The sequence below is a fragment of the Cydia splendana genome, chromosome 18, assembly GCF_910591565.1.
Source record: "Cydia splendana chromosome 18, ilCydSple1.2, whole genome shotgun sequence".
In the NCBI taxonomy this organism is placed as follows: domain Eukaryota; kingdom Metazoa; phylum Arthropoda; class Insecta; order Lepidoptera; family Tortricidae; genus Cydia; species Cydia splendana.
In genome coordinates, this window is record NC_085977.1 from 1,083,569 (window position 1) to 1,109,462 (window position 25,894).

The window sequence follows — 25,894 nt, forward strand, 5'->3', positions numbered from 1 at the left end:
TCTCGGTTCTTAATACATATATGGTTTTGCATTTTAATCAACTCATTTGTTCGTTGCCTTTATCGAATTACCGATTTAGATTATCAAAGAAATATGGCCAAGCAGGGCAATTTTTTTTTAATTTTTAGTTATACTTATCATCAATAACGATCCCTGCTTTAAAACTAGTAAACCTGCTCCTTTTTCTTCACTACTGTAGGTACTTGTACCACGCTGACTTATTAATATACATAATCTATGGCTTCTTTACTTTATAAGTTTATATCTGTCCGCATTTAGCTTGTTGAAAATATATGAAAATCTGGTAATATGGAATGGTTTGTAGAAACAAACCATATGATATGAAGGCATATTGAAGAAGCAATGAACATGATTATTTATTCCTAATATGAAAGAAACATTAAGACAAGATTATGCTATATGATGGTCAAGCAAATCTTGTCAGTAGAAAAAGGCGCGAAATTCAAATTTTCTATGAGACGATACCCCTTCGTGCCTACATTTTTCAAATTTGCCGCCTTTTTCTACTGACAAGATCTGCTTGACCAACTATATGTACCTACACAGAAAAAAAATAGTTCTCCAGCCAAGTAAATACTCTTGAGTCAAGATATAAAATGTTTCAACGTTTATTATTTAAGCCAAAAATATCAATTCTTTAACCGAGTTACTAAAAGTTTTTTTTAAAAAAGCTCAATATTCTCACCAAGAGCGTTTGCGTTTTGTTTTATGTATTGTAGTTTTTGAATTGAACCTAAGTGTCTTAGTGCAATACTTAAAGAACTTGTGCCAAGAAACTTTGTTTCTTGGAGCTAAAGATACTCATAATTGAATTGAGAATTATATTTCTCCATAAAAACAAGAAAAAGCATTGGTTCAAGAATACGTTACTTAATGTAAAATATTATATTATTTATATCTAGAGCTGAAATTTCTTAGCGCTAAATTTAGTATATCTTGTAAAAAGAATTAATTTTCTTAAACCAACATGATTCTCGTGATTAGTTGAAGATGTAATGTTTGTTGTTCGAAACTAAACTAAACTAAAAGAAAAGCCCTCTTATTGACTATACAATAATGTAATAAATTCAATAGAGGTACAACTGTTCTAAAAGCATAACAATAGTAGATTGTACAACAAGGGCATAAAGTTACCCATTCTTGGACCCCAAAAATGGACATTTATGCCCTTGTTGTACACTCTGCTTTTCACTTCGATTGCGACGAAATTATATTTTTCACGGCAATTTACACCACGAAATTGTCGTAAAGCGAAAGAACATAATACATAACCAATTCCCGCCAACTAACTTTTTAATTTTTTTTTAATTTTCAATATGTGATCAGAGTTTCAGACGCTTGGTTTTCTGCCAAGTCAAACATCTCGGAGCATTTTTGAACTATAATCGACTCCTATTTGATGTGATTTACTAAATTTAATGACAGAAAATACGGATTTCTAATAAATTGTAGCAAAAATAAAATAATGTAACAAGTTTTATCATCTACACAATTTTATTGCTCAGTAAAATTGTGCAACATGTTTTAACTGTTTGGCTGTTGAGACCGATTACCTTAGTCTTAGAAGAAAATTTTACTTTTATGCTCTAGAGCATAAAATGCGATTGTATGTCGTCTACGCACGACATAAAGGTGCACTTTTTGAGCATGAGAAGTGAAAACAATATTTAGTACCGGTCAGACGTCATGTTTCTCGGAAAAATCTTAACACCGCGAACTAGGATTTTCAACACACGGTACAGCGACATCTAGCAGGCAATTTGACAACTAAAATTAACTTCTTGCAAATAAACCAAACTCTCAAAGCAAAATTTTGGTGCTTCTTCTTTGAAATAGCTTTGGTTCTTGACTGTATATTGAAAATAACAAACCAAAAATTTATCGCTCTTGTCTAAAAACTTAAAAGTCTCAAAGGAACATTTTGGTGCTTCTTCTTTGAAATAGCTTTGGTTCTTGACTGTAGGTTGAAAACATCAAACCAAGAATTTATCGCTCTTGTCTAAAAACTTAAAAGTCTCAAAGCAAAATTTTGGTGCTTCTTCTTTGAAATAGCTTTGGCTCTTGACTGTAGGTTGAAAACATCAAACCAAGAATTCATCGCTCTTGCCTAAAAACTTAAAAGTCTCAAAGGAAAATGTTGGTGCTTCTTCTTTGGAATTGGGTTATATTTTTGGTTTGATGAAGAGTTACTCAAGCTAAAGCCGTTTTTTAAGAGCGTGCAATAGGTATCTCTTGCCAAGGCTTTTTTTTATTGCGGCGAATAATTAATATCTTAGCTCAAATTACTAAAATTAGCTTTAAAAATGTGTAAACATAAAACTAAACAATTTTTATTCTCCTTTAAAAAATGATGATGGTTTTAACTTGAGACATATTTATTGGACTAAGCAATTAATTATTTTCTTTAAGCAACCGTGCGCCAACCTATAGGTATTACGAGTAGGGATTAAGCAGAAACGACGGAACCCCGGCCCCGTGTCCACTACCACCGGTGGTCCGAGTGAGCTCCGGTCAGCGTGACTTGACACATAGCCGTTAGCGCTATGTGTGGAATGTCACTGCAGTACATATGTATGTGTTGCGTTTGTGGCGAAGCGGCTTTCCCATTGCATATGTTGGTATATGGAAATTCAATATGATCGAATATTTAAAGTAGATATAGGTTTAAGAGGGGTAAGTTAATCTTGGTACTTAAAACATGCATACTATTTATCAAATTAGATCCACAAATAGCGTTTTGAAGAATAATTCCCAGCAAGTTGGAAATCGTTTAAATACCTACTTTCATTTGGTCCTAAATGCGTGTAATCCGAGTTTGCTCCATCCCAGGACATGTGCATCCTATGCTTACATCATATTACGTACATAGACCCTGCTTCAAATGTGCTACTACATCACTTTACCTACCTACCAGAAATAAAGACCCGAGATGTAGCACACTCGTTACGAACGTAATTAAACTACGATCATGCATATTTTACTTAAAGCTCACCTCAAACTAAGAGCTCTACAAATCCTCATACTTTAACCATAAAATAAAAAGCATCCTCTAGTAGGAAGTTGTGTAATAAATTCATTACAACGCACGCCGTGCTCTATCGATTGTGGCCTCTTCGCCCGAACGTGCCAGAGACAATCGGCGCGATGGCGCTTCTCTCCCTACGCAACCAGATACACTTTTAAAAGGCCTTTATAAGCAGTTCCTGATTCGAAAAACTAAACCGTGTATCCTCAATGCAAGACATAATTTTGCTGGGGGGAATGTTTCACATCGGACTTTGCCGGGCTAAAAAGTTTTAAAAACAAAATATTTCAGGCATATTTCAACTGGAACGAAACGCAACCTTAATTCAAATAACTTAAAGTTCAAATTTGGAATTCGGTGAATGGAACGGCTTAGTACCTTTTTTGGCTGAAATTTTGCGCTCTTTGTCTCTGACTCGCTGTCAAGCGTACTTGTGTTTTCCCGCGTTTTTTGTTCTAATTAGGCGGGCCCTCGACAGACCTTGCACGGTTTATTCTGTAGGTACGGTCCTCTGCCGCGGTCTACTACCGATGACAACACTACAGACTCAACAGTACCTACCCAATTTGTTATTTCTTTGTTTGTTTAATTGCTGTTTTTTTTATTTGCGTTATGAAGTGGAACCAACTCGGTGTCGAGAACACTCTGTTTAAGTGCACTGATTAACGTTGGTAGGACCCGAAGATACCTAATATACAATATATTACCAATATATACCTCTATTTGTTCAATGAGAAAATTATCTAATTATTGCAGCGAAGGTAGAGGTACTGTGAGTATCAAAAGTGGCGGATCGGAATACGAGTAGCGAACAAAAATAAGCATGTCTCTAAGATGTAAATCAATTAGACTCTAGCAAATACTTTTGAACACGAACTGTAGAGATTTATCTGTTGTATTGAATTGAATGACATATTAGAAGCGTGGCACAATACTTTTGGCGCGATGTTTTATCCGCTAGATACTCTTGATTTTGACTGTACCTACTTTTTACTGGGAGTCAAATGAAATCCAACAGAAGTTTTCGGATTTTCATTTTAACCATCATCTTCTGAGTATCATCTAATTTAAATATACAATATAACTAGTAACTAAAACTTGCGCTATTAGTGCGGTTATCTAACTATCTACACCAGGGGTCACCAAAATATTATATTTTTGCTTTTTTAATTAACTCAAGTAGAAACGGACCACGATGGTCATTTTATTGTAAGAACCACACCCCCGAAGAAACTAATTGGTGACCCCTGATCTACGCTAAACAACATAATTATTTTGCGTAATATATACATATATACTTCCTCTTAAATGACCTAGCCCTGAAGAAACATGATATTAGAGGCTTGCACAAAGTTCTGCATATGCAAGCCAATAGCAAGTGATATCACTTACTCAATTACAGCATAGGTACCCACTACTTTCGTGCTACTCAAATATTGGCATACCTACTCGTATGTGTACCTAATAATAGTCTTAAGACTAAATAAGACGAAAATACTTCCGACGAAACTCTTCTTACATCGACCCAACTAAAATTCAAACCCATAATCGCTACCCTGTCAAACAACAACAAATGCATCCACAACCTGCATTTACATTTACATCCCATGTATTTAAGACGTCTCAGCCATGAATGGAGCCTTAAGGCGCCCTAATCGCACCCCTTCCTATATTCATGATGGCAGCCCCGCGTAAACACGAATAATGTTCTCAAATTTGTTTACAGATCGCTGCAGCGTTTTCAGGGGTCGGGGTTTTTGCGACGTGGGCGGGCCCCCGTGTTTAATTTACATAAATTGATACGGTTGGGTGTCATTAATGTTTTTCTACGTTTTCCGGTGGAGGTACGCTGAAATGGGACTCTGGGCCATCAAGGAACAAGGACAAACGCCAGTAACTTTGGTACTAATTTGACAGCCTCATAGACTAGTCTGTAATCGGTACTCTGCCTACGGAGCTGGAGGTAATTTGTGTTTATCACGAAAATAAGTATGTCCCTTATTAGATATGGATATTTTCTATTTATTTATCTATAGATAATGTATGTATCATCTGCTAGTAGACTTAGTACCCATAATACAACGTTTACTTATTAGTTTAGGGCTAGGTTAATCTATTGTAGAATCTTGGATATCATTAGATACATTAAATCCTCACCCAATTTTCACAGCGTCATTGTGTCCAAAGGCATAGGTATTAAATAAACTTACCTGGGTACCTATAATAAGTTGTTCCTACATTCTGCAAATAGTGTAGACAGTACTGGGGGCCTAGCTAAGATACCAATTGTTTGCACTACGGCAACGAAACGCTTTCTGTCTTTCTCACCACTCTTACATATTAATGCAATATAGAAACAGATACCTACGTTTCGTTGTCATAGCGCACACGTTTATTGGTATCTTGGTTAGTCGGTCGGTCTGCACGGTGCAGACTGCCACCAACCGACCTCTTCATAGCGTTCGACCATCTCCTACGCCCCTACCCCTTCCACGTTTCTCAATAATTTGGCCTAAAATGATATATTTCTCCTACCCTTTTTCCTTGTATCAAACTGTTATCATATACATATCTCACATTTCAGAATCCGCCCTTACTTACTATTTAACCCGTTTCGCGCGCTGACGGCCCGCGTGCCGTATCTTCATCGATCGCACGTACGTGCCGCACAATGGCGCCCGAGCTTTGTCTAATTAGCGCTCGCCGGAAATCCCGCTTTTCCCGCTTTAATTGGCGAAGGGCGATTGTTTTACATTGACGTCAGCTTTGTGTGGGCGTGGGAAGGATCGATTTATCCTGTGGTCTTTGTTATTAACTTGTTACGTAAGTTCAATCTTATTTAACTTTTTGCAGAAACTGATAAATGATAGTTAGCTAGAAACTTATCTTGAAGGATGTCTGATGATTTGAAAAAAATAGCTAAATAAATACCCATATGATTGTGCTGTGTTCGTCAAAAAGTCGTATAACCTACACACAGCCACGTATATTCACACAATATTTAAATCGTCGTCAGCACGTGTGCATGACTGACAAATGGTGTCTATTATTAATATTTAATAATAGTTAATAAGTATATTAGTTGGTATGCCTTTTCTACTAGTCCTATAGTGCTACGAGGTACGTAGGCGATATAGTCAACAGTAAGATAATAGAATATCTAAAGAACGATATAAGCGAGGCTCCTAACAACGCTAGCACAATTTGGCAAAATTTTCACAATTTCTGCACCGTTACTGCTAAAACCCATCTGGGAATATCGAAAGGCTTACTAAAAACAGATAAAGACCCAAAATGGTGGGACGATAATGTAAGGAAATCACTTATAGAGAAAAAACATGCATTTAAAGTCTGGCAGAACACGGGGTTGGACTGTGACAGAGATACATATAACATCCTTAAGAAAAAGGCGAAGAAAATGGTCGCTACCACAAGAGCCAGTGCCCAAAATAACTTTTACAAAAAACTTGAAGATGCTACAACCGGAACCGAGATATTCAAGCTAGCTAAATGCCGTAACAATGCCACTAAAGATATTAAACACAACAAATATATCAAGGATAACTCTGGAAGGCTCTTGACCTCCGACGGGGATATAAATGGTAGATGGCTCGAGTATTATCACCAATTGCTTAACGAAGAATTTCCACATCACAAGCTTACACCACTTTTACCCATCTTGGGACCTGTCCAAGATATATCAATGACGGAAACTAAGATCGCCTTGTCCAAAATGAAGAACAGGAAAGCTACCGGACCCGACGAAATACCAATCGAAGTGTGGAAAAAGACTGGGTTACCAGGGGTACAGTGGCTCACGAAGCTAGTTAACACAATATTTCTTAGCAAACACATACCAGACATGTGGAGATCTAGCAATCTAATACCATTCTACAAGAATAAGGGAGATGTGGCAAACTGTGGTAATTATCGGGGCATTAAACTCACTTCGCATACCTTGAAACTGTATGAAGGTATACTCGTTGACCGACTTAAGAAACTGATTAATATAACACCGAACCAATGCGGATTCAGTAGCGGAGTGAGCACAATAGACGCAATCCATACGGTCAGGATCTTAATCGAGAAATACAAATCCAAGAAACAGGACCTTCACATGGTATTTGTTGATCTTGAGAAGGCCTTCGACCGTGTACCACGAGAACTCATTTGGCAGGCATTAAGAGCGCAAAACATCCCAGAACATTATATAGAGGCTATACAGGACTTGTACCGGGACATAACGACCCGAGTCGTAAGCCCTGCAGGCGTCACGGGTGACTTCGAAGTTAAGGTTGGTGTGCACCAAGGCTCGGCACTAAGCCCCCTACTCTTCAACATAGTCATGGACTATTTAACTAGAGATTTACAGAAACCCGCACCATGGACACTGTTATACGCGGATGACATAGTCTTGATTGCCGAGTCCCTCCAGGACCTACAAGCTGAATTAAATAGGTGGGTAACAGCCTTAGAAACACAGGGACTTAGAATCAGTCGGGAGAAAACCGAATATATGTTCTGCCACTTAACAAATACAGGGCTAAGTACCACTGCACCGCCGTGTATCGAAGGAGTCCCACTCAAGCAGGTGGAGTCGTTTAAATATCTGGGATCTATAGTGTCACCGCAGACTACCGCAGAGAAGGACATCCAGCACCGAATCTCATCAGCCTGGCTTCAGTGGAGATCACTCTCTGGTGTCTTATGTGATCCCCGAATACCTATAAGAACTAAAGGTCAGATCTATAAACAAGCCGTAAGACCAGCGCTGTTATATGGATCAGAATGCTGGGGTTTAAGGAAAGCTGACGAGCAAAAACTTCACACTACTGAGATGAAGATGCTGCGCTGGGCGGGCGGCGTCACCAGACTTGACAAAGTACGAAACACCTACATCAGAGGAACATTTAAGGTCGCTAACGTTAGCGACAAATTGGCGGAAGGCCGCCTACGCTGGTATGGCCACGTCATGAGACGTGATGAAAGCCACATGACAAGAGCTGTACTAAACATAAGGGAGGGTAGCCGAGGCCGAGGACGACCCCTCACAACTTGGAGCAGCACCGTTAAAAGAGACATGGAGGCAGCAGGCATAGATAAAAGTATGACAGCTGACCGCATAAAGTGGCGGAATGGTATAAGGAGGGCCGACCCCAACTAGAGATGGGAATAATAAAGGCCAGGAAGAAGAAGAAGAAGAGGAGTGCTACGAGGTGCTACGGCGTAGCACTTTCGCACTAGATTTAGATGTTCTAAAACTGATTATTTTTGCCCATAACATTGTTTTAGGCAAATTAAAATATGGAAGTATATTTAGGATATATATTTTGACTACTTTCGTAAACTATACAAATTCTTCAACATAACTTTTAAGGTATGCAGGTTCAGAGAGCGGAGTTTTTGAAAAGTCTTACCTACCGCTTTTTAGATCACAATACGGTTGCCAAAATTTAAATTTATTTAGGAATCTTGAGGATTTTCTCTATGGACTCGATTCGAATCCAAATTTTTTGACTTTCACTCGATAGAAAAAAAAAACACAAAAAGCACTAAAACGGTCTAAAACGCACTTTAAAAATTTGTCACAATTTATGCATAGAAGCTTCAATTATGAAAATTGCTTTTAAAAATGCGAATTTTATTTTTGAGATTACTTTTTTTTTGTTAAAACTAACAACAAATTCAAATTCAAAAACATGATATCCGCGGTCCCGAGCACACACATCCATCTCGCTCACGCTTACGCTCAGTGAGAGTGAGAGAAGAAGACTAACCCACTTTAATAATTTAATATCTTTATGAATGCATAGTTTACAACTAATTACAGTGTCGTTCTCAAAATGTAACTATGTAACACTCCCCATGTACCTATGCCTCGTGCGTCATGCCATAGAACACTACAAATTGATTCAATAAGGAAGCACCAATCTAAATTTCACCCTCGGCTCGGGTTAAGAGTCGCTATCCCAAAAATTTCTCATTACATCAGCAACCTGACGTAAATCCGTAGTAACGCGAGACTCAGCGATACATTTTATTGTGAAGAGGCCAATAGTTTGCAAGCCCTCACCTGTCCCTACAGTTAATCCGCCATTTTATTAGCGTGCCCTCGTAATGCCGCGCACGTGCGCTCGCAGTGCCTTTGTTCTATCCAAATTACCTCCCAATAACGGAACGGCTAATCAATAAACACCCTACAATGAAAAACACACCCTCCCTACTCGTTTTACAGCTCAGATTTCAATGGAAAAGCAGCAAAGTTAGGTTATTTTGTATCTATGTCGGCCATGTTATTATTTCGTTTTGGCGGGTCGTGACTGACGTTCGACAAAGTCGATGTTGCCATGCGGAATAAACTGTTACGCGTTATGAGAGATTATAGCGTAATCTGGGAATATTGAAGACAATAAAATGAGCTTAAGAGAGGAGTGGGAGCCATCGAGCATCGAATGTTTGTTGGTCTTGTTTTCAAGAGTACCATTTAAGGTACCATGCTTTATTTCGGCATGTGTGCTCTCATTTTGTTATTCTAAAAGGGGTTGACGTAATGAAAAACAAAGTTAAAACTCGTTAATTTTTATTACCTAATTTTATAAATTGAAATTCATTACACTTCCATTTTCACATTATAGTTACAAATTCCTTCTCGTTATTATTACTATTATTTATAATTATTTTATAATAACTTCCCCTATACCTACATAATTACATCAATCTAGTCCAGAACATATAAATTAAGTTGGAAAACGTTAATTACAATTTCCTTCAATTGTTACAAGTTTGGCGTAAGTCTAAGGTACGTTAGGGGCTTATTGCTATGAATCTTCCAGTCAACACATTGTTGTTGGCGCATTTTCAAAATTTCTTTCTACATTTTATTTTTCTACAATAAAATGGCATTTCAAAGACTATTAAACTCTAGTGGAAAATATATTTAAGTACAACAAAACACTATTCCTTTACCATGTAGGTATAGATAGTGACATTCTGGCGATCTGAATATTATATTGCATCCGTCCGCCCGAAACATGAGTTGGTAATATTAAAATATCAACCAGGGAATGTAATAACATTTATTGGCACAAAATTTATTCGTTGTTGAGAAACTTTGACCAGTTCGGAAATAAACAGAACTCCTTGAACGAAAACTCAATTTCAACGCGGAAATCGGCATCAATTTTCTAAGTAATAAAGTTCCTACTCAAATTTATAAATAGTAAATTTAATACCAACAAAGAGAAACAATCGTCGACAACTGGTCGTGGTCTCTATCGAGTCAGGTCCCTACCTAACACATTACGCGCCTATATGTACAAGATACGTAATATCTACACACACGAAACACCGACTGTATTACTATTCACACATCAATTTACTGGCACAATATCAGTTATTTACAATGAGATTTACTTGTAAAAATACTTTAAGTATTTGTTAAAACTCTTCCAAAGTATGCAAAATAAAATTAAGCGTAGAACGGTGAAAATACAGGGTGGATGTTTGAGATAGGTCAGACAAGGCAGTTTATAGTAGCGGAATAATAGCGTTGGACACCAAAAATTGATTTAAAGAGAGACATAATTTATTGAGTAATTTTTAACTTACAGGGTTAGGTTGTTGTTCTTAATCTGACTAATCTCAAATATCCACATTATTTAGCTTACACTACTATTGCTTGGTACCGTTGATACGGAAATACTCAAATACTATTCATATATACCTAAAGGAATAGTGACGTCAACTCCGTAACATTCACAAAAAAATCAAGAAAACATTTTTCTAACTAATAATTTACGTGATTTTTCTTGATCTGAAAAAATCATGCCAAAGTTGTATGAATGTCACTGAGTAGACACATTTTTATCAAAAGCTGTCTATTTGTCTATTCCTCTACTCCGATAAGACACTGTTAAAACACGTGTACACAGTAGGTATAAAACAGGCAGCATTTTGTCATGAAACCTAAATGTATCAGCCACGTCAAAATAAAGTTAGGTATCCAGAATCACGGCAATGTGATACGGCTCTGGTAAGTGTAAAAGGAGTGTAGTAAAATTAATGCCGTCCATGATTTTACCTGTACCTATTGTAAATAATAAAACCAAAATAACACCACTGAAATTATATGGAATTAACGGAGATACAGATAATTTTGAACGTTTTTTTACACAAGAGGTTAAGTTGAGAACGGCATCACACATTTAGGTTTTTAAAATAGCCAAAGTTGAACATATAATACGATCACAGAAAAGACTGGGAGAAAGAATTTTCATTTGTGAAAAACAAGACATGTCACTTTGTGACCATTTCGTGCTACTTTGTGGCTAATGCATTTGATAACTCTTTTACAAACTGAGTGCTTAACGAGTTTCAAATCCGAAAAGCAGAAAAACTACGTCTTCATTAAAAGAATGTTACAAGTATATCACAAAGAAAAGAGTCAAATCCGTAATTGCGCTTAATTACGTCTAACTATGTACATACCCTCCGCCCGATAAGAAACACCACTTTCACTTCACTGAGTCACTAAAGTCACTGTCTTTTGGCAGATCGTTCCGCCAGGCCTCATCCGAGACAATGTTCTAGAAGGAGACAACATTTTAAAACGCGGTTCGGCAAAACGTTGGGAGAAAACACCCAAATTTGTGATTATTTTATTAACATGCAGAACTGTTCTTTGAAATGTCAATTTTAGGAAAAATCATTACAGTGCTAGATTTGACATATGTCTTTTAAATTTTCAATTAATACATTGCACAAAAAAAGTTACGTTTTGTAAACTAAAGAAACTTAATCTAGTAGCTCAGCCAAACCGCGTCACCTTCTCCCTAATCAAAATACATCTCCTCCTTGAACATGGTCTCATGATAAAGCTGGGGGAACTTCTACCACGCCCGGCCCTGCAGGGGGAGGTAGCCGGAGCACTGCTGCTGGTAGGCAGGCTGGCGGTAGGACGCCAGCGGGTTGGAGCAAGCCGCCTGGGGCTGCGCGTAGCCCGAGGTCGGCGTGGCGCAATGCGCGGGTGAAGACGACTCGCCTGAGCCGCACGGCTTGCCATCCTTCACGAGGACTGGGACGGCTACCCTCCGGGGGGATGAGGACGACTGAGGACAAAATTACTTGTTAAAAAATAGCCTTCTGATTTTTCGTGCGTTGCCATGCTTGTCCGTCTTTCAGAAGCCAATCCATCCATGTCGTTCCACGTTAAATTTGTTTGCTGTAGATTGGCATGGCAACATGGAAACGAAGAATTACAAAACCTCAATATTGCTTATTGCTTGATTAAGTGTGATACTTAATACCATATTTTTGATATAATATAAATGGTACTAAACTCACGAATTTCTTATAAAACATCTTAAAGGCTGCCAAAATTTATACAAAGAGTCAAATCTTTTACTACTGCCATCTACTTGCCTATGCTACCTATATACATACACAATAATATACTCGTATAGTGCAGCGCAAACTCCGCACATAAAATAAGTATATTTCATGAAACACCACATTAGACTGCATATACCTACTAGAATAATACACTGAGTCACTGACATGACGTTCATTCTAAAAGGATCCCAACAAACTATTTTCCAACTACACATTATAACCCAGCAGAGGCATTCCTCGTAAAAAACGCGCGAGTTGAAGAGTCATTACGTCAGGGACGAGCGGGCGCGCAAATTGGGCCAATCAGGCTGGCAACACACGCCAGACGCCACGCCTTGAATCATTGGAATAAGCGTGCAAGACGGCCTTTGTCTTTGTGTTTTAATTATTGAGAATGTGAATGACGCCTTTCGTGCCGTCTGACTATCGCATTGTATAACGTGAGATTCTATGAGAATTTAACAATATCTACTGTAGCAATGCGACTTAATACTTAATTTCAGTAATTTACGAATTATTAACATTAAGCGACGAATGAAAAAACTGCACAACAATGTGAATTAGATCTCAATCAAAACAAATCCGCATCAAAGAACAATCAAGACACAATACAGCAAACCGACTGCATTTCCACCGGTGACTAAACAATACAACATTCCCTAGCAACCCTGCAACTTTAATAGACGTGGGGTTGCCAGAATCCGGGGCCCGTATTTCTCCTCCGCGGGAGATTGGTATCAAGTGGCAAGGGCAGGGTCATTCCGATCGCTTGCACGAGTCGAAAACTTGGAAATCCAGTATAATTTCGCTTTTGTTACACGCTGTTGTCAAGGTTATGTTACGCTGGTTCTGTTTACGAAGTGATCGCGCCCTCTCGCGCAGTGAAGCGGAATACACGGCAGGTCGCCTCGGCAAACAGGGGCCGCCGCGTCAGCGACGATTTTTATCGTTCACGTGTTTAATATTCATTATTCATTAGCATTATTGAAATGGCGGTTTAATATGAACGCGTTTTTGAATGACGGGTTAGAAATTAGATGGAAATTTCCGAGATAGGTACCTCAAGTAAAATTTCAGACAAATTTTGGGCTCAAGTTAAGATGGGTCATACACATTTTTTAGCAAACTCATTCGCGTCTTTCCTGTAGACATCGCAAATTTAAGGGAACTTAAAGCAAATTTTTACGCGGCACTTTTACAGGCGGGTTACATTTTTTCAGTACTTGAGATTCAAATAAGAAAAACGGGATATTTATGTACCAGAGTCGTAAACTTTGATTGTATTGTCCACAGAAGTGACCTCTTTTTATAAGGTGTTCGGACTTATTTGCGTCTTTCCTGTAGACATCGCAAATCCAAGGCAATCTAAAGCTAATTTTTCGCAGCACCTTCACACATTTTTTCAGTACTTGAGACTCAAACAAGAAAAACATCATGTATACCAGAGTCGTTAACTTGATTGTATAATATTATCCACAGAAGTGACCTTTTTCTAAAATGTATTTGACCCACCTACCTATTCAGTATGAAAAATAGTGAAACAAGACGGCTAGTATGAGGTCTTAATATTGGCCCGTACCCAGATGAATAATGTAAGAATCTTGAATTAGTCTCAGACGTGTATGTGATGAATATTTAATATAAAGCCGTGAATTTTAAATTCGTTGACTGCGGAAGTGAATCTCTAACACCCTTAAATTAAAAAAAAATACACTCTAAGTAGAAGATTTCCATTGGTCAGAAATGTAAAATAAGTAGTGGTGTAATAACTAAATAGCAAATAGATTTAAGTACCTGGTTGTGCTGGTTCTGCTCCGCCATGGCTTTCTCCTTGGCTTGCCGCTTGCACTTGTAACGGTGGTTTTGAAACCAAATTTTAACCTGTAACAACAACATTGTATTAAAAATACAGTCCTACAATAATCCTATTATGACGGCAGAAATTCCTGCATATAATTAAATAGTTTAATTACATTGTCATAGTTTAATTTATAGAAAACACACAGAAAAGATTTCAAAGTGTAGAGAAAATGACAGCTTCAAAATGGCTTTTTGAGAACATTAATGTAGCAAAACATGTGAAATTGCTTCAGTTCGTAAGGACAATATCCGAACCAATCCGAACGAACAGTTTGTGTTATGTGTCAGCATAGCTCTCTCATGTCAGGCTCATGTCGGATGCCATATTGACAGAGTCTGTTTTAATAATATAAGTTATGCGGATGACATGGTGTTGCTGAGCCCATCGGTTGGAGGATTGAACATACTAATAAACATTTGCGAATCGTATGCTCGTGAACATAACTTAAAGTATAATGCGCTTAAAAGCGAATATATATATGGTTTTTAAAGCCGGAACCAAGAGTCCATCGTATGTCCCTCCTATACTTCTTGATGGCCAGGAACTAAATAAAGTGAGCTCATTTAAATACCTTGGGCATTTGGTTACCGAAGATCTGCGCGATGATGCAGACATCGAGAGGGAACGCAGAGCTTTAGCGATGAGAGCAAACATGATAGCGCGCAGGTTCAGCCGATGTACAGCCCAAGTAAAGATAACCTTATTTAAAGCGTACTGTACATCGCTGTACACCTGTAGCCTATGGACAAGATACACTCAGCGATCGTTAAACGCTCTGCGAGTCCAGTATAATGACGCTTTCAGGGTCCTGTTGCGGCTGCCGCGGCACTGTAGCGCGTCCGGAATGTTTGCGGACGCGAGCGTGGACGGTTTCCACGCCACGCTCCGCAAGCGTTGCGCCGCGATGCTAAGCAGGGTGCGTGACAGCCGCCACAGCCTCCTGGCTATAGTGGGTAACAGGTGGGACAGTGGCTTGCTAAAGCACTGGTCCTCCCTACATGTTAGTCTTAATAATTGTAAATTTAATTTAATCTAATGTTATTTATGAATGTTAATAGTAATTTCAAATTTAAATTTTAATTATGTGTAAGTTGTTTTGTTAATTTTAATTTTTAATCTTTAATTTTATTGTAATTTTAATTTTATTTCATTTAAAATATGGACCGTCAACTGTCTGAAATAAATTATTTTTATTTTTATTTTATTTTATTTTTATTTTATAGCTGGGCACCGTTAATCAAATAGTTAACTTCGTTAATCGTTAATCCGCTACAAAAAAAGTTAACTTCGTTAATCGTTAAAGCGTTACATTTGGAGTTTAGCACTCTCTAAGTCTACCTAATAACTGCATTCAAACAATTTTAAATGTAGTGTTTTTCTACACAAAGCCCTAAACCCCCTGAAAGTCGAAGCAACCCTGGCAACCTGAACGCGTCTATAAGTAAGAAGCAACACTCCAGCAAACACATTACACCCTGTGAATGGAGACCGCGGTCTTGCGCTAATGAATGGCTGTCCAAGCAAGGGCTATAGTGATCCACTCCGACGGTCTGCATTTTGTATACATGAATTTTAACCTATGACTTTGGTGGATGTCGAGAGGAGAAGACAAAATATTACAAAATTCGCGATTTGTTTGAGTGAGAGTGAGATCATGGTGTGCCCGAGTTTTGCCTGAGTAAATATAAAGAGGACTTAAAGATTTACAAATTTCGTGAATGTTATTAGGATGCCGGTAGACCAGCCTGAATTTAGCCTGCAATATGCTTTGAGTTTAAACGGTAGAGCTGTCTACGAGAGCTAATTAGTAATTACGTATACCTAATATATGTTCTGAGTTTCATAAATGCCAAAAAATAAGAGGATTAAAACGGTATCAAATTATAAAGGGGGTCTCTATTGTTTCCCAAATAGTTTTAAGTCATAATGTACTGTTTGTCCGAATTTTCGTTAGTCATAATTGGTTTTTTTCAGAAACGCGTAACTTTTCAGGATTGCCATAAAACAAACCTAACCTAACGTATTTATAGAATAACCTTACGAACATCCTGAAAAGTTAACGGTTTCAGTTTTATGACTGAGTTTTCAACTTTATGGGAAGCAAAGGGACCCCTTATAAAGGTTATATGGATGGTACAACTAGCGGATGGCTAGTCTAACCTGTATTTTTCCTGACAGTATTTAGGTATCACGACGATCACAACAGACAGGAGGAGTGGATTGCAATGGTAGATAATCTAAATAAACCACGAATGAGATGAGATGGGTAAAAACCATGTGAAAACTCGAGAATTGCGCCCAAAAAGTACCTATAGGCGTTACTGATATTTTCACATTGTGAATTACATCAGAATTCCGAATTATAAGAATTCACAATTTTTAAGGACCAACCTAGGAATGCACGAGTGTGAAGCTATTAAGTATGTATCAAACTGGTAATAATAGCCTGAACCGTTTAGCGACGTGAGTGGCTGAAGTGAATCGATGTCCGAATCTACCCTTCCTGAAATTAGCGCCGGAGCACGCTACTGTGTGCCCCAACACTTCACCTTAATGACGAAAGAATAAACAAGCTCATGCCATGTTTGCGCGCGCCATCCTTTGTCTACGCACGCTCTCCCGGCAAAATATACTCTTTATTTATTATTTATACATCGAGAGCGCTTCCTCCGTGTTTATTCTTTGAAATGGATGTGTGCCCCTCTCGGAGTCGAGTTTCTCGCGCCGTTCCGTTATGATAACGCTCCGTGCATAACCGACCGCCATTTTGTCCGAGCCGTTATCAAAACAAACTGTTACATGGCTACTAGGTCTTATTGGAAGTGTTATTTTTTATTTGCTTGGAGGTGTGAGGTCGCAGACGCTTTGTCCGAGAGGCGAGACTGGAGTTAATGAACGGGAGGCGCAGCGCACTCGGCTGCCTCGGACACTCGAGCACTTTCTTTCAATCTTCTTGTGCATAATGCCTGCACGCACGCTCCCGAGCGTCATTCACTTATTTGTTTTACTTCTAAATGACTTGTGTCGTCGAGTGTGACATTTCGGGTGTGGCGAAGTGCTTTTAACAACCACTTGGCTACCGACTATGTTTTTCTAAGGCTTCTGAGATTTTACTCGTGTTTCAGCAAGTAGCCCCTACTAATTTATAATAGCGGGGTTGACTCGATAAAAAGTCTATGAACATAATTTTCCCTTCGTTAAAATCGAAATGCGTGCCACCCAGACCGCTGTCAGTTTGACAATACGAGTCAATTTTGGCGCCAATCAGGAGAAAATACGGTACCTCAGGATTTCCCATAGTCGTCCCAACGAGTAACGCAATAAGATTTAAAATAGCATGAATTGATAGCAATGCAGCGAGCAAACACCTCGGTAGGGTCGTCTCGTAGGTGTTCCGTTCCTGCGAACGATGACTGGCAACATCATCCATAATTATGATAAATAAAGATTGCTCTCGTATTTGTTTAGCTCTTCATTTGCTGCGTCGACGCCATGATTGTACGTTTTAATTCTGATAATTATTTCAATCTTAAGGGCCCTTTAGAAAGCGTCCCTCAAGTCTCGTGTTATGTGGACATTGATAGTTCATTGTTTCTTAAAATATTGTGTATGTTTTACGTGTTTTGTTTGGACTTCTAATACTTTCACCTAACTCTTCTCTTTTGCAAGGCCTTGCATCACAGAATTTTCAATAGTTGACACACGTCGACATGTTTTAAAATGATTTTCAATATCCAGACCAAAACTCGACAATTGTTCAATTCAAATGTCAATTTATAAATTTGTTGCGTGGATTTAGTTTGATTTGATTCAGAAATATGTATTTACTTCTAGGTAGAGTTTAGAAAAGAGCCAGTAAAACGATACCTGTCCAAAGGGTTTGGTAGGTATCCAAATAGTGTGTTAGCTTACTGTTAACAACTCAAAAACTATTTTATATATGCTTTCTATGAAATTAATAGCAAGTCGATTTTAATTTTTACAGATCATACTTTATAGATTGCCTGAATAACTGACAATATCTATGTAATTCTACAAAGCGCAGAGAATAAAACCTAAATATTGCTTGAATTATTTATAATTCTATCTACCTCATGTACTACAATCTTTACTTTCTACGAAGTAAAGCAAGTATTTTTCATTTCTTTGGACAAAATAATATTAGAAATATGATTTAAAGTTCCACGCGGTGTCCCCGAATGGTTGTCAGGCACAATGCACGGGCCTTTGTGCTCGCTTCAATCCGCGCTGAGCAAACACGGCAGACAGCTCAATGCGCTCATTTATTTAGTGCTTATCAAAATATCACGCGGACAAGGCAAAAAATCTTATTAAACAGAACATTCACACTTTATTCAAACGATTATAAACTTTATCACTACGACTTAAGATCCACAAGAAACATTTTAGTCAATTTAATGTCGAGGCTGTGTCTGACGCGATTCGCTACAAATAGGAGCATAGATTTTTGTAATTCGGCATGTTTTTACAGGTGGGGAGTAAATCTGAAAGCTGAGGTGTCATTTAACATGTCTTGTATAGAGATTTTATGGATTATCATGGTTAATATTTGCACAGCATTATCTTTATGATTCGAGGTGCACCTGGTGAAAAGCAATAAGCCAGATATGCGAACATCTTGCTAAAATGTTCAACAGTTGTTTGTAAAATACTCGCTACAAAATTAATTTTTGCCGTAGTAAGTACCTAAGCTTTTTCGAAACCTAATTCAGATTTACCTAAATACATATGCATGTACTTTTCATTATCATTGTAACCCACTGCTGATGCTGTGCATAGGCGTCCTCTTATTGTACAATAAGTAGAGAGTTACCAAAAGAATCTCCTGCCATCTTTTACTTTGTAAGTAGTCCTACCTCATTTAATTATTTCTGCTTAGTCCCGAATCCCTTACAAATTTTCAATTTGAAGGTCCTTATTTCTTTATTTATTTTATTTTCTCTATTTAGAAACAAACAGTCTCTTATAGTTATAAATTATTACAATGAAGGGTAATCAGACTTATAGACCTATAGTTTCCTTAATTAGAATATATAAACCATGTAACTTAATATAAGTAGTACTAAACTAAATGGAATTTCAAGTTATATACTTATTGCAGTGTCCCTGTAACACTGTCCAATTCCAAGTTTTAGATAGGTACATAAAGGGGAAAAAGGAAATAAAATACATATTTATAAAATGGCACAAAAGAAATATCACAATATCTACAAAATGGCAACCCAATGGTTATATAAAACCCACGGAGGTGTATTTGGTAAACAGTATATTACTGAACTGATACATTTATTCTGAACCCCAGTGGCCCCCGCCCGCCGGTGCGTAGTTAAGCCCCAAACATTTGCGCAGCAATCCGCAAAATTAATATTTATTTAATATTCCCCGTTTAAGACTCTATAAACTTTGGATTAATTTTGAGGGACGTCGACTCGCTTTATTTTATTACTGTTGAATTTTGTTTCTATTTGTGTGGGAAAATGTTATTGGTTTTCATTTTAATTTAGATTTTACATTGCAAAACAAACTAATTACCTAAGTTATATTGAATTTAGGCCATTATAACAAGGTTGCGGCTTCATCTAAGATACTAATTACTGAATTAAGTCATAATAAATGCAGATAAATTAAATTAACTAGGCTTAATAAAACGATTAAATAAGTACTGAACAGACGGATCTGGCTTTTAAATTTAAAATTTTGGAATTTAAAATCGGTCATGAAAATATTTAAACTTTTTTTGAAATTTTGAATTGGGAACCCGACTGCGCAGTTTATTATGACGAAGTATTAAAATATACTATAGTGAATAAGTCCTCTATCTTCTAATTTTTTTGGAAGTTTAGACTAAAACCTAAGTATTTGCTAACCCTGCCTACACATATCGTCCATTGTCATTTTACATTAGATGTAAAAAATCTATCAATCATCCTACGCAAACAGCGATGATGCACTTACGTCCGGCCACCAATACCTGCCTCACAATGCGAGTCAGGTGCTTTGTGCTTCTAATCCGCAAAAACCGCCATTCAACAAATATAATCTCCTACGAATTGCTAACCATTAGTATTGGAACGCACCCACGCTCTTATTAACCGATATTTTACCGGTTATTACACAACCACGAAATAGCACAACTTTCGCAAACTATTATCTCAATCTATTGCAAAGTTTCAAAATAAACCTTACCGCAATATCATAAAGTTTAAATTTTATAAACTTTTACATCGTGCTAGGATATTGTGAATGGTATATCAAATTCTGCCGCCGAATTTGTTTTGACATGTTGGCCGCAATGAATGGGGCCCATATCCGCACAATGATACCATAAACAATTTTTACTTTTTATCAAAGAAATAAGGCAGATGATTTCATTGCGGCCAGCCTTTGAGCTTATTGCTTATTGAGATCTCACGAAGATTAGCGATTAGAAAAAAGTGAAGTGGAATTATTGGAAAATTATGGGGTTGTTGAGAGGAAGGCTGTGCGGCTGCTTAGCTCGTATCAGCTGTTTATCCATTGACCGGTTAATTTAAAAAATACACAGGTACAAGAAATAAACCTTCTATTTAACAATTCCATCACATTAAATGTATTTAAGAGACTCATTTTCTCCTTGTATAAAACAGATTTTTAAAGTAAGCTTCCGTGAGTTATCTCGATCATCGCGTTATGGCCTCTCCAATCGTCACCGATAATCGCATACGATTTGGGATACATTGTGGCATTTGATCGATCGGCTAAATGTGTTGCAAGGTCTGTAGAAGCTTTTATAGGTAGGTATAAATTCAGTTTCAGCTCCCCAGTTAAAGCGGAACAAAAAACAAATTCCTGACAACACAAATTGACTGGATCCGTCCATTCAGTTTTCTGATCAAGCGAATGACAGACAGGGAGCGGGTGGTCATCTTTCGACTTATTCCAACCGACATAATTTCGCATTACTAGCTACTTAGCATCCGACAGCCGTCAGCGCGCCCATTATCTTATTGCTCTCCCTAAAAACACCCGTGACATATGCCAAGGGGAAATGACCTCTAACCTAAGGGGTTAAGGACTGCTATTAAAAAAATTGTTGAGAGGTTGGTAGACCTATAAGCGCCCGCATGGCGCATCCGGCAGAGACAACGTGACCATAGACAAAAGACTTGCACTCTTTGGGCGGGTTATTTTTTTGGCTCACACGCAGTTCATTGGCATCAAGTTTGGGATAAATAATGATGTTATAATAAATTATAAACCGGAAGTACATTGACAGGAAAATGATGAAGAAGTTATTAGAAACTTTTTACAAGATGATGTTTCCCTCTATTTGTCAGAAAACCTATTCTAAGCTTTTTGGGTCCTCTTCGCAGCCCGCTGCGCTTATTACAACACAGAATTCTATATTTGATTGTAGGTGTTAGCCACGTCAAATTAAGCCGAATTTGGGCAATCTGCGGAAATAATTCGTGTAGTTTTGAAAATTGGTACAGGCATACCTTGTGGTGTCCAGATAAACATACTAAAAGTCCTCGAGGGTAGGGGGTGTGCTGAGGGTGTAGGGGGGGGGGGGGTTGAAGTTACCTTTTTTCATATTTTTGCTCATATCTCGAATATCTGTACGAATAGCATTATAATTACTTTGGACAAAAATTTTCACATTAAATTTCCTACAAATTTGGTTATTTTTACTCTGCGATCAATACTTTAGGAGCTCCAGACTGTTAAAGTTAAATAAGAGATAAAAAAATAGACGGTTTAAGAAAACGTCGTTTTTTCGTAATTGTTTATCATAAATAAAAATTTTAGTTTAGAATAAGCAAGCTAAGCAACCTGCTGAAAAAATATAAAAAAACCGGCCAAGAGCATGTCGGGCCATGCTCAGTGTAGGGTTCCTTTCCGCAAATTTTTCTAATTTGCTTAGGCTATGTAGGGAGTTCTATATTTAGATTGTACCTACATTGGTATTGATACTGAGTAAAGCGTCAAAGGTATATTCAATAAATATTTAAAATCTCCAAAATTGACCAAAAAAATAATGCTGGCTTAAAAAATAATATATTTATAGCAAAATATAGGAAATTAATCACATGTGCATGTATAGCTGGTCAAGCAGATCTTGTCAGTAGAAAAAGGCGGCAAATTTGAAAAATGTAGGCGCGGAGGGATATCGTCCCATAGAAAATTTGAATTTCGCGCCTTTTTTTACTGACAAGATTTGCTTGACCCGCTATACAATACCTACAAATATTTATTATATTTTCATCCTACTCAAAAAGCCTACGAACTGGCTGAATAGGAAACTCCATTAGCGTTATTAAAAAAAATGTAAAGCTAGTATTTGAGAGACGCAGTATCAACAGTGGCGTACAGCGGAATTTACTTACGCTAAATACGCACCCTCTGTGTGCTGCGCAAATACCGGCGACCTGGCGTATGGGATTAAAATCGGGTGGGCTAATTGTAGATCGAAAAGTAAAGCATGTAATATACTTAATGCCGTCATGAATGTAGGAACTATACCTATTTACGATAGTTTTCCCGTCATAGGTAAAAAAAACACGTTTAACATATTTTTAGTGTAGGTCAAGTCTAAAAGGGTAAATTTTTGAAGAGGGTGTTTTTCCGACATTTGTACGAACATTTTTTATTTTTGGAAAATTTGATTTATTTTCATGGTTTTAGGAAGGGTTCTTAACAACACAAAATATACTGTACGAGGCACCACTCTACTTTTTAAAGTTAGCTAAAGATATAAATAAGTAAAATTGAAACTAGTACCGACACTGTCTTTTTAAAGTCAGGTATAGAATATATATAGTTGGTCAAGCAGATCTTGTCAGTAGAAAAAGGCGGCCAATTTGAAAAATGTAGGCGCGAAGGGATATCGTCTCATAGAAAATTTGAATTTCGCGCCTTTTTCTACAGACAAGATTTGCTTGACCAAATGACCATCTATATTTAAAAAAGCCACAGTCATGTTCTGTCAATGAAAAGACACAGAGAGGGAAAAGCGCCCCGGGCAGCGGCGGTCATCCTTGTTTGTTACGCTCTATGAGGCGTGACCTAATAGGTGTACTTTGTCAACAGTTACTTGTTTGCTATTTAGTTTTTGTAAATAAATAAAATAGTACAAATAACTATCTAGTAAGGATACCTATGTTGCAACGAAGAACTACTCTTAAAAAAGCCTTGTCTGTAGAGTCAGTTTTGAGCAATGATTTGTATTAATAGTGCATATCTATAGTAGAGGTAGTATCTTTCTAATGTAGTCCCTAATGTACTAAGACTAGTGGCTCTGTGAGCTGTAGACCTCGCGAGCAGAGTTTAAAACTGAATAAATGCATGGTTCCGTTGTTTTGAAGAATTTAGAGAATCTAATTTGACCATAAAAACTTAACTATCAATTGCTTACAAAATTCGGGAATTGGTTTAGATATGCGACCTGTAAGAGTAGAACATATGGACATACGAAACAATTTTTGGCTAACAGACCAATTCAAACTTACACAGATATCAGAAAGACATCTAACTGATGTCATTTAGTTATCGTGCATTTCACTCGTTCTTGTCCGTACATGTATTGGCGCAAGCGAGACGCACGATGACTACTAAATAACATGATAAAATTATCATCCCGATGTCAGTGTACGGTCGATGCCCCTTAAGTATACACGTCGCCATACTAATTGTATAGAAAAGTGGATAGAGTTAGACCAAGAAAAGTCTGCAGAGATTTTGACAGCACACACGCAGTGCCAATGTTATTTGTGCCAGTGTCAAAATCTCTGCAGACTTTTCTTGGTCTAACTCTACTTATGTTAGGAAACCAACATTACCTTTGAATTAACCTGTAAACTGCAACTAAGAAGCTTCGTGCGCGAGTGTGGCCCATAATTTCCGAAAATCATTTTTTCTTCGAGGCAATTACTCCGTTCTCATATTTTGCGTTGCCCATAATTTCCCGAAATCATTCATTCTCGGTAGCAATTACTCCGTTCCCATATTTTCCCAATGGTTTTCTTCCGCAATCGCCTATTTTTAATATTTTTAAATTAATCTTTTCCTTATAGTTTTCGTTCTTTTAAATATCTAGGATAATATTTTCTTGTTACTGTATGTTAATAGTGTAGTAATTATATTTGTTACTTGTAGGTATTTCACATACAACAAATATCAAAAACACTAAAATTAAAGCATAATCTAAAAAACTACAAGTAAAAAACCAAACGCTGTCAGCCAATAACTCTAACCTACCTATCTCTGGGAGCAGATTCGTTTTTAGGGTCATCAAAAAAAAAATAACCCTAACCTACCTATCTCTGGGAGCAGTTTCGTTTTTAGGGTCATAAAAAAAAATTACCCTAACCTACCTATCTCTGGGAGCAGTTTCGTTTTTAGGGTCATCAAAAAAAATAACCCTAACCTACCTATTTGAAAAAAACCTGGTTATTTTTACCACTAGCATTAAAAAAAAGAGAAAATATGGAGATAGAGAATATTTAGTTAGTGAAAAAAAAACCTACTGGTTATTTTAACTACTAGGATTAAAAAGAAAAGGGAATAAATTGAGAAAAGGAAAATTTTGTTTATGAAAAAATGTACACGAAAAATTAAATAAAGCGAAGAAATTCCACTGGGAAAAAATGAGAACGGAGTAATTACCTCGAAGAAAAAATGATTTGCGGAAATTATGGGCCATTTTAGCGAGGCGATCCAAATTAAAAGGCTCAAAGTCTAACTAACATTATTGTTAGTTAGACTTTGAGCCCGGGAAAGCGCAACGTACGAGCAACCTACAGCTAGTTCCCTGAGCCCAAGGTCGACCACTACCCTAGGCAATGTTAACCCCTGCGATTTATGGATGGTGACCGCCCATGCTATAAACGTAAGTGGAAATTGACTCCTGGAACAGCCATGCCCTTGAACTAAAACCGCTAAAAAATGTTCAAACAAAAACTCAAACGAATACGCTTACCTCGCGCTTCGCGCTCGCTTGATCAATCGGCAGTACGATGTTTGAGTGCAAAAAATATATAAAAAAAATTGCATTTACTGGGGATCGAACCGGGTACCTATCCCATATCCTTGCTTGTAAGCGTCTTTCCAACTGCGCTATGATAGCATTTAGATGAGCTGACGAAATTTGGTTACTTATTCTCGAGTAAGAATTTAAATATCTAATCTAAAGAGAATAAAGTGTATGCACTATAGGGGGCAGCACAGGAGCCGTCAGATCTTTGGCGCGAAGCGTAGATGAGTAGTTTATGATTCCGATGTAGCCCACGAGATGGCAGAACCTACTATGCACAAGGAAACGTACTTACGAGAACGGTAGATGGTAGCACTTGCTTTGGCAATGTACATGTGCACATATGTTTCCGATTCAGGCCACAAGATGGCAGGCCCTCCAACGCGCACGGTCCCTATATATAGTGGGCGTGCGTGAACTATAGGGGGTAGCATAGGAGCCGTCAGATTTTTGGCGTGAGGCGTAAATGTGACGTTTATGCTTCCGATGTAGCCCACAAGATGACAGAACCTACTATGCATAAGGAAACGTACCTACAAGAACGGTAGATGGTAGAACTTGTTTT

At 37.7% G+C, this 25,894-nt stretch overlaps 1 protein-coding gene across 2 annotated transcripts in view; it reads right to left on the bottom strand.

Moving 5' to 3' along the window:
* Positions 1–11,836: 11,836 nt before the first annotated feature.
* Positions 11,837–25,894, bottom strand: part of LOC134799288 (homeobox protein Nkx-2.1-like) — a 62,442-nt gene continuing 48,384 nt past the window's right edge. For both annotated transcript variants that reach the window (XM_063771666.1, XM_063771667.1), the window contains 2 exons: positions 14,231–14,317; positions 11,837–12,153 (listed from right to left, as the gene is read on the bottom strand). In XM_063771666.1, the coding sequence (XP_063627736.1) occupies positions 11,935–12,153; positions 14,231–14,317 (306 nt within the window). In that variant the 3' untranslated portion in view covers positions 11,837–11,934. The remainder of the gene's footprint in view (positions 12,154–14,230; positions 14,318–25,894) is intronic.